General features: G+C 37.8%; 1 protein-coding gene across 1 annotated transcript in view; it reads right to left on the bottom strand.

The window, feature by feature from the left end:
* SRFBP1 (serum response factor binding protein 1) overlaps nucleotides 1-14,469 on the bottom strand; it is a 73,087-nt gene that overhangs the window by 26,166 nt on the left and 32,452 nt on the right. The window contains exon 4 of the mRNA XM_009287841.2: nucleotides 498-569. Within this exon, the coding sequence (XP_009286116.1) occupies nucleotides 498-569 (72 nt within the window). The remainder of the gene's footprint in view (nucleotides 1-497; nucleotides 570-14,469) is intronic.

Here is a 14,469-nt window from a genome sequence, read left to right as displayed (position 1 = left end):
CCCCATCCCTGGAAACATTCAAGGCCAGGTTGGAGGGGGCTCTGAGCAACCTGATCTAGTTGAAGATGTCCCTGCCCACGGCAGGAGGGTTGGACTAGATGACCTTTAGAGGTCCCTTCCAGCCCAAACTATTCTATGATTCTATGATTATTTACACTAACTGAACCATGTATATGTACTATATAAACAAATCTATTCATAAAGACTCAGAAACCACTACTATGCTTCCTGGTATTCTATTCCAGTTACTAGGGATTAGCCCACCAGCCTAGATGACAAGCCACTTCTGCTAAACAGCTATACAATTTTTTTTAGATATCTCCTAGCGGATAAGTTTCCTTAGAAAAGGACGTAAGGTCTACAGTGAAGACGTGATGTAACATACAGAACACGCTGTGCAAATGAATGTACTGCCACCCACATATGCACCTTTTCCTAAGGAGCACTCTCATACTCACAGAAGCAAGGTAAAGACAACAAAAAACAATAAACCTTACCTTTCGGCAGACACTTTCAAAGTTAACTTCTGTCCTAAGAGCAAGTCTGGTAACTTCATCTGGCTTTATTTCCTGTGGATGAAAAATATATTTATTCTTCTTATGATCAGACTTTACGAAATCTTTCTAAGGTTCACCTTCCTCAGAAACATTCTAACTTCATGGCATCTCCCACTGATCTCTTAAAGGAAGAAAATCAGTTTGTTATACAGAGATTGGGGTTTTTTGTGTGTATGTAAATACTGCATTTACTGACTTCCAAAACATTACTTACACCTAATCTGACTACTTCTACTACTACTGAGGGCAATAGAGATTTTCAACAGCAAAGTATGCAGAAGGGTTATTTTATTTACAGAAATGTTTAAATTGCCTGTATTGTTGTGCTACAAATAAACTTTGGAAGGTTTGAAATGCTCCACTTATCTTAGACTCTGAAGTTACATCAGAACTTATCAACATATATGAATATATTTAATATTCTTATATTATACATAAGTTTAAGACAATGAAAATGAAGTTGAGGAGAAAAAAAATAAATCTATTTTCTGAAGAGACTGACTACACATGCAGTTTTCATTCCTGAACTTAAGCATTTCCATTGGCAGCTGAAATGAAGGAATGAAAATCCTGGAAAAGTGGATTTTGTTAAATGTTGAGTATTTTATGAAACATGCACTAATGACAGATTTCTCGTTATTTTAAAATACATATTTTATATATGTTGTATTACAAAATGCCCTATTAACCTTATCAATTGAATACACTGAATATTGGCTTTTTCCTCCTAGGGCACTGCGTCAAATAAATCATGTTACATACCAGTTGTTTGCCAGATGGCCATTTTAAAAGCATTTTAACTACTGTTATGCAGAGCCCAAATAACTTCTACACATTCATAGTTCCGAAAAATGAAAAACTGTACAAAGAAACCCAGTTATTCTGACAGCTTTCATCTAGATCTAGCCTATATCACAATGCTGGTGGCTTCAACACCTGAAGAAAATTACCTGTTTGCTGAATTTCTAAAACTCCAGGAAAGCAGATGACTTAAATATAAAATACAGTAATTTTGGAATACTTGTGGTCAATAAAGAAGAAGAAAACCTAAAATAGAAGTGCCCATGCAAAGTATTATAGTTTGAGAAAATGAGACATGTCCAGGTGCTTGGGCTGCACCTGTAGTTAATATTATGCTCAGATCTGGACAAGAAAGATGCGAACTGAAAACCCTTAAAAGCGACTACTGTAACTCATGGCTCAGAATAATTAATGTATTAGCAAAGATTCAAATGCAAATTGAATTATGGGAGACATGATAAGTTACAAATGTCTAGAAAAAAAAATGTACTACATAATAGGGGAAGAATTTCATGTTCAACAATTAAATTATACTTGTTTGTTTCTCTGTTTTTCCCTACTTAATCATCCTTGATAAGTATTCCAACACTTTCATTTAACATCCTGCTCTATTGTTTAGTTTCCATATTCTATCCTGTTTCTGTCCTAAATCTGGAGAAGTCTGCACACTTCCTTAGATGTAATTTCAGGAAGAACCAAGTAGCTTACTTTCTTGTAGAGGGTCATACCTTGCGTTTCAAAATCTTATGTTGTCCTTCCTTCTATGTATTAGATACCTTGCAGAGAGTTTGCACCTTACCTAGATCTTTAAGGTGTTGCGTAAATTGCATGTCTTAAAACTATAAGCAAGCATATAATAATAGGAATAAGATAACAGAACAAAATTAAATTAACAAAAAAAGAAAATATTTTTGTGAATGTCAGAAGAGCTTCTTGACAATGAGGTCTAGAAGTCTGCAAAATCATCTCCCAAAGGTACTGGTGGAAGCCCAATCACTTGGAGGACAGAATCCAGACTGGAAAAACACTGGTGGATGTAGGAAACAATCTTCTACTGGCAGATGGACAGTTGGATGACCTAATAGAATCTAGAGATGGAAAAGACCTGTGATTCAGTTTTCCATGACTTTCCAAAGCGTTTCACAGATGGTGAAAGTAGGACACGGCAGTTAAGCGACATGCTTACTGTCACATAGTTGGTTGGGGGCTATGAATGAAGCTCTGGAACCCAATACTATTCATAAAGCAAGCTGTTGCTTTATTAAAAAAAAAAGATAATTTATATGATCTTCACCACCCCCCACCCCCCCCAAATGCCTTTTTCCTATATCTTTAGGATTTAAATGCAGCAACCTGGTTCAGAGGGGAGGCAGGTAAACTTCAGCAATCCCTACGCTAGAATGTTAAAGGTTTAATTTTTATATGACAATATTGCAGAATTCCCTTAACAATGCAGAATCATGCTTAATAATAGAGAAAGAATTACAGTTTGGAATGTGAAGTCATGAATGGAGCTTCACTGAAATGCTTTCTCATCAGCAGGTTCAACCAGTAGTGAAGCTCAGCTATGCAGCTAGCTGCCACAGACAAGGCACTGCCTTCTACAACACCCACATGTAACACTCCCAGGACTCACATGAGTACAGCCAGCCAAGACCTCTTCCTCCTTTTTGTCTGGTCAGGATTGAAGCTCACTATTGAGAGTATGCAACCTCCCACCCTGTCTAGATTCATAAGTACATGCACATTCATGGATCCCTCAAATATCAGCACAGCGTATCCCTCTGTCCATCTATTACCCCTCTGCCTGGGTCCAGAGCCCTTTTATCCATCTCGTGGGCCTCCTACTTGCAGCAAGTCACTAGCAGGCAGATGCACGCACTCACACTCTTGTCTTACAGGCACCCCATGCTCACAGGTCCCTCCTGAACACCAGCACAGGCCCTCTACCCACCTGATACCCCTGCCCACACCCAGTGCCTCCCACTCACTGCTAGTCCAACTTGAAGTTTGCTACTGAATTACACGACAGACACACACGTGGGGTCAAACCACATGAAAATACAGACACTCTGCCTGCCCCTATCAGCAGCAGGCACGAGGCACACGGGCTGCAACCTGCGGTCCCAGTCCAGATGCTGTGCCGAGAGCCTCACTTGCTTCACTTGCCCCAGTCTCACCCGTAGCTGTGCCCAGGACACACACTGTCCCTGTCCTCCCAGCTGGGACATGTGCTGCTCCTGCCCCCGTGGCTGGCGCCAAGACCCTCACCTGGCTCCTGCTGCTCACACCACAGTCTCAGGGCACCTACACCCCTGGTCTGACTCCAGTTGCTGGCCCCGTATCCACTCATGCCAGTCCCCTCAGTAGCTGGCACCTAGTCCTTAGAGCACTCGCACACACAGGATAGAGAGATTACACAGAGAGTTAAGAAAAGATTTATAAAATGATGACAGACTGTGGCAATCAGACTCAGGGCTTGGTCAGATAAGTGTACTGACTGACACTGGTTGGGACTGGCCTCTCTGATACCTGCTCCCACCTATGCCCCCTAAACATTGTTCAGTAAGTTTCGCACAGTCCACAGGTCCCCCCATATCCCAAAATCCTCATGTTCATCTTGTTTCCCCTTCTTATCAGTTACAAAGTCCAGGTTGGCCTTCCCAAAGCAATACCAGTAGTTTCTTAATGGCCCATTACTTAGTGACTGAAGACTTTTTGTCTTTGTCACTGTCTCTGTTATCCCTTGTCCACCAGCTCTGTTCCTCTCTGTGTTTTTGTTCACCCCTTCCCCCTTCACTTATTATTCCCTTAGCATTGAAAAGGTCCACTACTGGAGGCTCATAATGAAGAATGCTCTCACCACCTTCCACATGCACTCACAGATTACAGCTGCTTTCTGAAATCATGTTAATACTTGGTATCATAACATTCTGTGCTGGTAAGTTTCCAAGACCAATGACCTGTTATGTTCCAAGTGAAGAGGGAATACAAGAGTTAAGAGGGAACCAGATAAGTATGCTACTTTATGAATTATCTGGTCCACAATAATCCCAGATTAGGTAAATAGAGACAAAGCCCCTCTTACCAGCCAACACACACACACTCTCCTTCTCTCCTTGAAAATCATCTCTGTCAAACATTTTAAACAACCCCCAAATACCTAAAAAAAAAAAAAAAGGCCTTAAAAATAAAGTGTTTAAGTACTGACTGCCTCTTGAGGGATGATGAAAAACAACTGTTGGGATCAACAGATCCTTCTCCCCTGCATGCCGACCACGTTTTCTCTTGTGGGAAAGAGACTACAATTACAAAAAGAGCTACTGACTTTCAGATACACTGCCAGCACCGATGGCACCAGTGCCCTAGCTGGCAAACACTGGCACGCTGATGCTGCACCCTTATCTCCACTGCTGTCACGAAACCCTTTAAGAGACAGGGACGTGAGCATGGGAAGACTCTCTGCAGGCTGATGTACACAACACAAAGCACAACGGTGTAGCTCTCTTTGTCCTGGTGCCTGAGCTGAGCCAACAACTGCCACAGGAGCAACCAAGATGAGACTGGATGAGGTGGTGAAGGCAACAGAGCAGCAGCAGCAGGACCAGCGTGACTCTCAGAGCTGGGATTTGCACAATTTTTCAACAATTTTCACAAGGTGGAGACCAAGGGTCCTCCAGGCATTCACTGCTCGAGCAGCTGCTCCACACTCTTGATGAACTGAACTGTCAGCCAGTTGAACCTCGTCACGGCTGCAGGCAGATGACTAGGCCTTGGCCTGAGATTAAGCTGAATAAACAGGATGTGAAAAACTACTGGACATAAGAAAACTGCTTGATGTGACAGATAATGCAAGAAGCTAACAGAGTGGCTGGATTTTACAGTTCATTAAAGGAGAGTTACGTGAAAAACAGACAAGCTCCATGGACAGGTGGAGTACGAGGTAGCTTTCGGGGGGGGGGGGGGGATGACATCTTGCAAGGCTGACGGTACCCAGCTAACCGTACTGGTAATAGCACACAAAGCCAAGACTGCCTATGGAGTCACAGTGAAATACCAAATTTTGGGAAAAAGTAACTATGGGTGGGCAAAGACTGGCCTGGGCTGGGAAGAGGGAGTGCTGGAGTACAGGAAGGGATATGGTGGCGCGCAGTGGTGGTAGCTGTGGGGCAGCCATGCAGCTCTGAAGTGAGTCCCAGTACCGGAGGCAGCGAGCTCACCCTACTACTTACAGAAACTTAGAACAGCAAAGTTTGGGTTTTTTGTTTTTTTTCAAATGATGAACTTAAATAAACCCTAACTGTCTTACACAGAAAGGCAAGACTATATTGAACAGAAGTATATCAAGCATAAATGGCATCTGAAAATATGATTTCATGCTGATATTGATCATGGTTGCTCAGACAACACTTTACCCAAGTGATACTGAGGAAGATACAGTTTCTAACTTAATGGGTATGAAAATGTAATTTATTGAATAGCCTTTGGAAGACAGGAAAGACACAAAAAACCCCTGTTGGATGAGGCTTTGACACATCTCAGAAATGCAAGATTATTCACATAGAATATATTCCCAGCTATGCTGTCTAAGGCAGTTTCAGATGACTCAAGAAAAAAAAGTTTGCCAGTAGTGGCCTGTGGAAGCAACTTAGGAGTCCTCACACTATTAAAACCCACCCAATTTCAATTTTGACTAGTATTTTCCTTTTACCTTTATCATGCAATTCATTCATTTTCCTCATTATTTTTTCATATTTTATTAGCTGTACAAGTGTTAAGCCTTTCCTTACGAAATCACTCCATATACACCATCTTTATAAGATAATTTTTGTCTAAAAATAGAAGAATTGTTATAAAAAAAAAAGTAATAGAATCAGGGTATATACAAGTAGATTACAGAACACCCATACCAAAAATCAAATATTTCTGGTGAAATCTCAACCATAGTTTGTTACCCATTACTGCACTTACAGCTTTTAAAGCATTATCATAATTTTTACCGTTGAACAGGTGTTTGAAACTACTTTCTCACAAAGTTTCTTATATTTTTCCACAGCATTCAGTCTCATTTTGCTGTTTGATGTCATTTTTCTAGGTTCCTTAGTGAGGAGAAAGGGATAGGAAAAAAAAACAAACCTCATTTCAGAATAGGTCTTCAGCTTTTTTTTTTTTTATATAATTTAATCTGTGCATAGCTTCCTGTCATAACTAATTTGTTCCCCTAAGTCTGTAGAAGTTCAGTATTTTAGTCATTCAGAGCAAAAGTAGTCTTTGACCCTTAGTGTAAATACTACCATTGTGAAAGTACACAAAAATGGGATCATGCACTTACAAGCAGGATGTTCAAAGTAGTGAAATAAATCATCCATGGTTCACCTGAAAGTTTATACGCTTTTCAAAAAGAAACTAAATCCATGATAAGAGTACAAGTTTGTTTCAGCTATGAAGGCCTGTTTTCAAGAAATGCAGTACTCTAATTGGTTATACCAAACTGATTATGAAGAAAAAGGGACACTTTTTTCCCCCTAACAGTTTACAAATCCAAATCCTTTGTCAGTAACTGTGACACAAATATTTATTTTTATACATACACACATGCTTGTATGTGTATATACACACACACACACACAAGAATTTCTACAGATGTAAGTCTCATTAGTGGACCACCATAACAAACTAAATGGCACTCTGTCTATGTAAAAAAATAAAATAAATCCACCCCCCAAGCCCCCATTTTACCAGATGTGAAACCAAGATGAATAATATTGCCAGGAGGGGAATTTGGATAAAATTAATAAACAGAAGAATAGGACAGAAAATTTAAACTGGTAAGTAAAAATTTGATATTGTCTAGTTAGGCGTGGCTTAAACTTATTAATAAGTTTATTAAACAAATCAGTGCTACACTGAGATATCTGCTTTATTATAAAATCACTATGTAATTTTACCAACAGACAAAATTAAGCACTTTTGAGTAGCTGGCTGCCTTCCTGCCAGTACTTACAAACTATTACCAAGTCACCTCTCAAGCTTCCTTTTGAGTAATTAAATGTCCTGAACTTCATCTACCACAGAATGAAAATTTGTTTGTATGTAACCTCTTCAAGTCTCTTCTGTATTTGCTCTCATTTTTTAAATACAATTTTTAAATTAGGCATAAAAATGGGATGCAGTATCTGTCTTGGTAATATCATACAGAAGAAGAGAACTCTCATTCTAGACAAAGAGCCCGTAGCCTTCCTTACTCCTGGAAATTTAATCTTGTATTTGGCTTTACTTTTTTCCTCAATGGAATCCAGGCAATCCAGGTCACTCATCTTTAGCCATCACCTTTAAATTACATAAAAACCTTCCAGAGAGGTCTACTGATTTGTCTCAAATTTCCCTAACTGTAACCTGATGTTAGGTGAACTCAGAACACTGTATTTGCTACTTGTTTGTGACTGCACCTTCTGAAGTAAATTTTCTGACACCTAAAGACTCAGACTTTTGTTTTAATGATTTCCTGCTTTGTTGACTGTGACAAGTAATCCCAAAAACCCATTTATCTCCTCTGGCCAAATGACAACATGAGAATGCCCGAATGATGCAACTGCACCATTTTTTTTACTTGGTGCTAAGAAATAGACTGGATAATCATTAAAATGTTTCATTCCTAGTTAACAAAAATATAAGCTGATACATTAATGTAAATGCATATAGTAGCACTACTTTGATACTAAAAATTCTGTTGCTAGCAGCCCCTAGAAATCTCCAGTCTTTGCACACATATATTTCTACTAAAAATACAGCACAATCTGAAAGCGTGGCAAGTGAAAAACAGATTTTTTTCATCAGGAATTCAATCCAGCATTTCAGCATTTCAATTCTAAAAAGACCTGCCATTGCCTCCTGTTGCAGCAGACTGCAAACAGACACTTTACATAATGCTTCACATCCGCGGATGTGAAAGCATTATGCTACAGTTACCAAGGGTTTCAAATTACTGCTGAGGAGGACTGAGGTTTTCAACCCACAGATGAGAATCCAGTGAGCGCCGATAACAGTCTCATTAGAGGTAGACTGATGCACAGGGAGTCTAGGATGGCACTGTCAGGGCCATCCCTGTCACAGGTCTGAATTTGACTGATGCCCAGAAAATTAAGAAGGTATACAGACTGCCAAGTCACTTGTTCAGAATATTACTGCCCTCCAAGAGTCAAGTAAGTATCTAGATATCTCTGTGCTAAAAGCTTTCCTGAGGTTTGTTTTGGTTTTTTGGTTGTTTGTTTTTTAAACAGTATTTTGGGAAAAACCTGCACCCACCAATCCTAGAAGTGTCAGCTTACCTGCTGGCCCATGCAGCTGAAATGGGGATTCATTCTTGGGGTTTTTGGGTGAATCACACTTGGGGCTCAGGGCAGAGGATGTGCTGGGAAACTTCAGCACTTCAGCTCCCTCAGTTTACAGAATCCCCCCATACTACACAGAGAAGCGCCTACTATGCCTCCCAAGCCACACTCAGTTCATGCTAGATTTAAATAAAATGCAATTAAAGTAATATTCAAAACAGACATAGACACATTTGTAAAATGCTTAGGTAAAGAAATGAAAGACAAGATACGCTTAATCTACCTACACTAAGGTTAAAGATCTCTCTGCCTTACTCAGGTGGAGTCGCCGTTCTTCCTGGCAAGGTGACACTCAGGATTTTCGACATTTGTGCATATTTATGCCACAGCCTGCACCTTTCAGATAGAGAAAGCAAGGGAGTCTATTTGGGAGCTACTGTCGTGGTTTCTTTGGTGACTCACTGGCACTTCACTGGCATAAACCCTTGCTTTTTAAATTACAGATGGACATAAAATCTAAGTGGTGCAAACATGTAAAGCTTATAAAAATACACAGTACTCTACTGGGTGCTAACAGAGACCATAAAGAGCAATAATTAACCACTGTAGGGTGAATGTGTTTGGGAAGATGGATTCCCAATCCTTTTCATCTAGTATAACATAATATACTGACAAAGTAAAGAATGCGTGTTGAGACATAAATGCACTCAAAATTAATATAAACAAGACAAATAAATCAGCATATTACTAATGTATTCTTTTTTCTAAGTGAAAATGACATGTCACATTACAATGGGGGTAGGAATGTCTTTCCAATTAGCAATGCTCTGCATGTTGTGGGAACTTCTCACTATTAAACTGTTTTCATACTATCAGTCTTACAAATATTTACTAATATTGTTTGAATAAATACTGTTTCAGAAGTTTGCACATTTTCAGGAATGACATCTTCTTTTAATAAATGACTTCAAGAAGTTAAACTTTTGCTAAGCTTACAGCCAATGTAGTAAGTCTGAAAGTTCAAAGTATGCGGATATACAGATTTAGCTTTCCATAGAAGTCAAGTTTTACTGTTAATACCTGTGTCATAAAGAACAGACAAATACAGGAAAGCAAAACCACAACAAAAAAAAGATTCCATAGATCTTTTTTTGTTCCACCAGTCTAGCCAACAAAGCTTTTCCCGGCAACCTGACTGGATGACTTGATTCTATATCATCACATACTGAAACCAGAGGTTTTATCCAGTAGAAATGAAGACATTTTCTCTCTAATTGCAGACAAATTAAGTGAATTATAATTTAAATACATTCCCCTATATCATTAGGTTTTAAGATTATTATTATGTCCTACAGTAATTATAGTATTTTTCACTTATCAAATATCTAGATTCTGTATTACAAAGAGAAAGGAAAGCATAGAAAGAAAGGGTTCTACAGTTGCTCATTTTCCTAAAGTATATGCTAAAGAAAATTTCATGTATTTTTAATTACTTTGCATGTTTCATCGATTGCCTTACATTTTCAAAAGCTTTATAGAATTTAACGTTGTTTTGACTTGCCTTTTAATATATGACTTCTCAAAATAAAAAATAATAATCTTCCTTGAAATTATTAATTTTCATCCTTGTTGGGTTAATAACAACTTGGGCAGGAAGACAACAGAATAGCTTAAACAAAAATAGTAAAACTTTGTTATCATTTTAAAATAACAAAACCAAAGAAGTTCTTAGAGGAAATTATCAGAATAGAACTTCTCAAAAAATTGAAAGCTGTACAACCATCTCACTTTAGATGAATATATGGCATTTGATTTTGTTGGGAATTAACTATTACTAACCTGTTAAAAAAAGAGCACTCCAAAATTACAGTTAATCATTGGGAACGCAAGAATGTATTTCAAGGGGAACTTGTCTAGCAATTGTTCTTTTTGTAAACTACACTGGTGTCAGGTTTTTGCTGGCACCAATTTTAAACATTACTAAATGTCTACAGTATTGCTGTCTCAGTTTAGATCCAAGTGAAATTCAATGTCAACCTGTGAGTTTTCATCTACTAAGTTTCACACTACAAAATCTTATCATTTTCTGTTTTTCCTGTTCTCTGGAAAATTGAAGTTCTTAAAATACTCATAAAACAAAACTACACGATATTCCTATAAACAGAGTTTTGTCCAAATGGTTACCTTCCTCTAGCTAAATATCCTTATTCTGCTATGCTGTACAAGCTCTCTTAAAAGCAGAGCATGCAGCTGAGGCAAAGACTACTTATTCATGCAGTTTAGTAACAAAACAAAATGAAAAAACAACTCCCCAAAAGAAGAGTTAACATAGCTAGTTTGTTTAAGCTGTTGTAAAATACCCAAACTTTATTTGGCAAGTATAGGCTGCTCTTTTCTGCCACGTTTATAAACTAATTTAATATTTCAAGAGGTATGCAAGTCAAATGCCAGCAATTACATCAGTCTACCGAGATGAACACTGTGAACTTGGCATTTTATTTAGTCAATTAGATTAAATGAATTGTTTAATTTTGGAGGTTCCCATCTGATTCAGTAGCCACATTCAGGGAGCAACAGTCACTCTTTTCACCATAGGATACAAAAAAAAGCCAGCAAGTCTGTAATCTTGTGACAATTTCAGAAGTAGAAGGTATTATGAAAATAAACTACAATTACAAGCATTCAAAAGAAAAGTTACAAAAAAGGAAAAAACCAAGCTCACTGGATTATTCAGTACAGCAAGCACGATGATGCCAAAATTATCTTTATTTGAATATTCTTTTTTCTTCAAACATCTTTTAGTTCTGAATGCCAGTGTTCACTTGGACTGGTACAATCTGTAATTTCACTCTGTACTGGCAATTTGTTCCACGCTGCTTTTCTAATATTAAAATAACAACCACATGCAATTTCAGGGTTAACATATTTCCAAGCAGTCCTGTGTTGGCTGGAACTATCTTTGGTTTTGAATTACTATCCCTGGTATTCACAACCATTGCCAGTATCACTGGTTGCCAGATGAATTGTTTTTGTAAAAATTGAAGAAAAACAGTGTTACCTGCCAGAAGGGGACGCTATGCACAACTAGCAGAAAGCTGCCTCTTTCTCAGTTTAGCCTCTTTTCTCCCAGCAGGAACTTGAGCCAGGAAGACTGCCACCAAAGCAGCCAGGAAAAGGATGTGCTATATTCTCACAACGTTCCCAATGAAGACGGTGACTGACAAATGGGTGCAATCCAGCTAATAATCCCCACCCACTAGATTCTGGTTTGAAATAGATACGGAAACAGAAATGAATAATGAAGACAGAAGAACCCAGAGAGATGCAGAAAGAGGTAGAAGAGAGTGAATACACAGAGCCATGTACACAGCCCCTTCGTCTGCTTCCAGAGGGCATAAAGGAAAAAGTTCAAAGATTAAACACAATGGAGAAAGAATTTCCTTTTTCCATTCCCTTTCCCAGTATGCACTATCTCCAGGAAAAGTACTCCTCCTCCAGTCTTTTCTTAAAGCACCATGGGGAAGAAAATAAATTACTTTTTGTCCTTTCCTAGAGATCTTGAAACCTAAGCATGACAAACCTGCTATGTCATTTGCCCAAGGTGAGGGGTAAAGGTGGAAAGAAGAGATCTGGCAACAAAACATAAAAAAATATGATTTTTTTTAGTACCTGCAGATTTCCAAATTGGCTGCTAAAAGCACCTGAGCAAAATATTGGTATACAAAGTGCAAAAGAACTGTCCAGGACAAATACATGAATTGTGTAAAACTCCAACATCAGCAGTTCACCTCATATCCCAGGGAATCCTATTCCAATTTTGTTATACCTTCTGTAGATGCTATGCCATATCTCTGATCATCCTTGACACTTTTCTTTATACTTTTACTAGTTGTTTGAGGTTTTTTTTTTCTCAAATACACTAAGAAGACTTATGCAGTATATGGTAAAACAATTGATTTAAACAGGAACAGACTGTTTTCTGTCTGAAGACACCAAATAGCAACATAGCATTTTCACATAGGTATCTATAGTAACTCCAATATCCACCTCCTCAGCAGTAATACCCAATTTCGATCCAGTGAAAATGAACCATTGGAAATCTAATTCTCACCACCACCATGTGTATTGCTTTGCATTTATCACTACTGAATTTCTTTAGTCATTTTATTGCCCAGTCAGTCAGTTTTGTAACATTATTCTGCAGCGTCTTAGTGTTAGTATCTTCACTATCCTGAGATTTTGGATCATCAAGCTCTGTCACTCTTCTCTTTTTCTGAATCATTTCCAGCACTGATCTCCACAGAACTCCAGTTAGTTTTCCAACACTATGAAAGCTAACCATCTCTTCCTCTCTTCCACTTATTAACTCTGTGACTAAAACAAGAAAATTCATATCCATGAACAGCTTTTCTTAAAAAAAACAAAACCAAAAACAAAAACCAAAACCACAAAACCACAAAAAAACACCAGCGGCTTTGGTTGAAGCTTGACAACGGCTTTTTGGAAATTTAGAACAATACACAGACTCAATCAGCAACATCCAATGTATGTATTTATTCCTTCAAAGAACTCCCACTGATTTGCAAGGCATGACTTTTACCTCCTAAAGGTACAATTATTCTGCCTCATCCTATTCATCCACGTGTTCACTAAATCCATTCTTTAATAAAAGTACCAATGAGTTTGTCCAGCACTGAAGTCATATTTACATTAGTATTACATTCCCAGAACAGACTTTATATATTTTTTTTGTAAGCAAGAGGCAACCATGGGGGAAATAAGATTTTACACACAAAAGCATCAATGAGAATAAGAAGTCATAGCAGCTGCAGTCACCATTCTGAATTAATTAGTTTCCAAGTGACTATAAAGATATTTACAGTAGGTCTCCAATTTCTTCTTTTCTCCCCACACAACCCCTCCAATTAGAAGAAATAAGAATAAAACCTTTTCTACAATATTCAATAATAATTTCTTTTATAGCTGTGAAGAACAAAAGACCTAATTTCTGTGGGAAATTTCTTCAGAAGAAAGAGTCCCAAAAAGAACAGTTGATTAAGGATATTGAGACAGTTTAACATTGATCCATCATACTAAGTAGATTCACTATTTACTGGAGATATTCTTAGCTTCTCTGGAATAAATTAAGTACAAAGACCAGCCAGTATACAGCAAGAAATTAACTAGAATTGCCTCAGAGATCTCATAAGGACCACCTTATTTGGCAACTATTAGTACACCTCAGCATGGAATGGCCAAAATGTAAAGAAAAGGTATGCAGTGCTTACAGAAACATTCTTTTCTATCTCAGGTTCAGAGGAATTATGGAGAAGGTTAACGAAGAGGCCCAAGTTCGCACACTAAAGTGAAATACATTTTGGGATGATGAAAGAATTCAACAACAAAAAAGTATCTATTTGGAATATGTATAAATATTTTCAAAATGAGTGCAGAAACATGTTGACACTTCTGTCATTATTTGGAATAATAATAACAATAAGTGTTTTGGTTTGCTGTCAATGCTCAATTTTCAAATAAATTAAGGCATATGGGTTGCATTAATTTGTTTTTTGTACTACTGCAAAGGTTACCTCTTTATTAAAATAAACAATAAAAATACTTATGCAGAATTCAGAAAGGAGATGGAGTCTCATCTGCAAGCCATATTTTTTAAAAAGTGAAAATAGCTTATTTTGCATCCTTACAAAAAAATAAAGATAGTAAAATTCTTACACAAGACTCAAGAGGAAAAAGCTTCATCTGCAAGCTATATTTTTAAA

The sequence above is a fragment of the Aptenodytes forsteri genome, unplaced genomic scaffold (genome assembly GCF_000699145.1).
Source record: "Aptenodytes forsteri isolate BGI_AS27 unplaced genomic scaffold, ASM69914v1 Scaffold477, whole genome shotgun sequence".
Classification (NCBI taxonomy): domain Eukaryota; kingdom Metazoa; phylum Chordata; class Aves; order Sphenisciformes; family Spheniscidae; genus Aptenodytes; species Aptenodytes forsteri.
The sequence above is the reverse complement of the archived record's forward strand: the minus strand, read 5'-3'. Positions and strand labels throughout refer to the sequence as shown.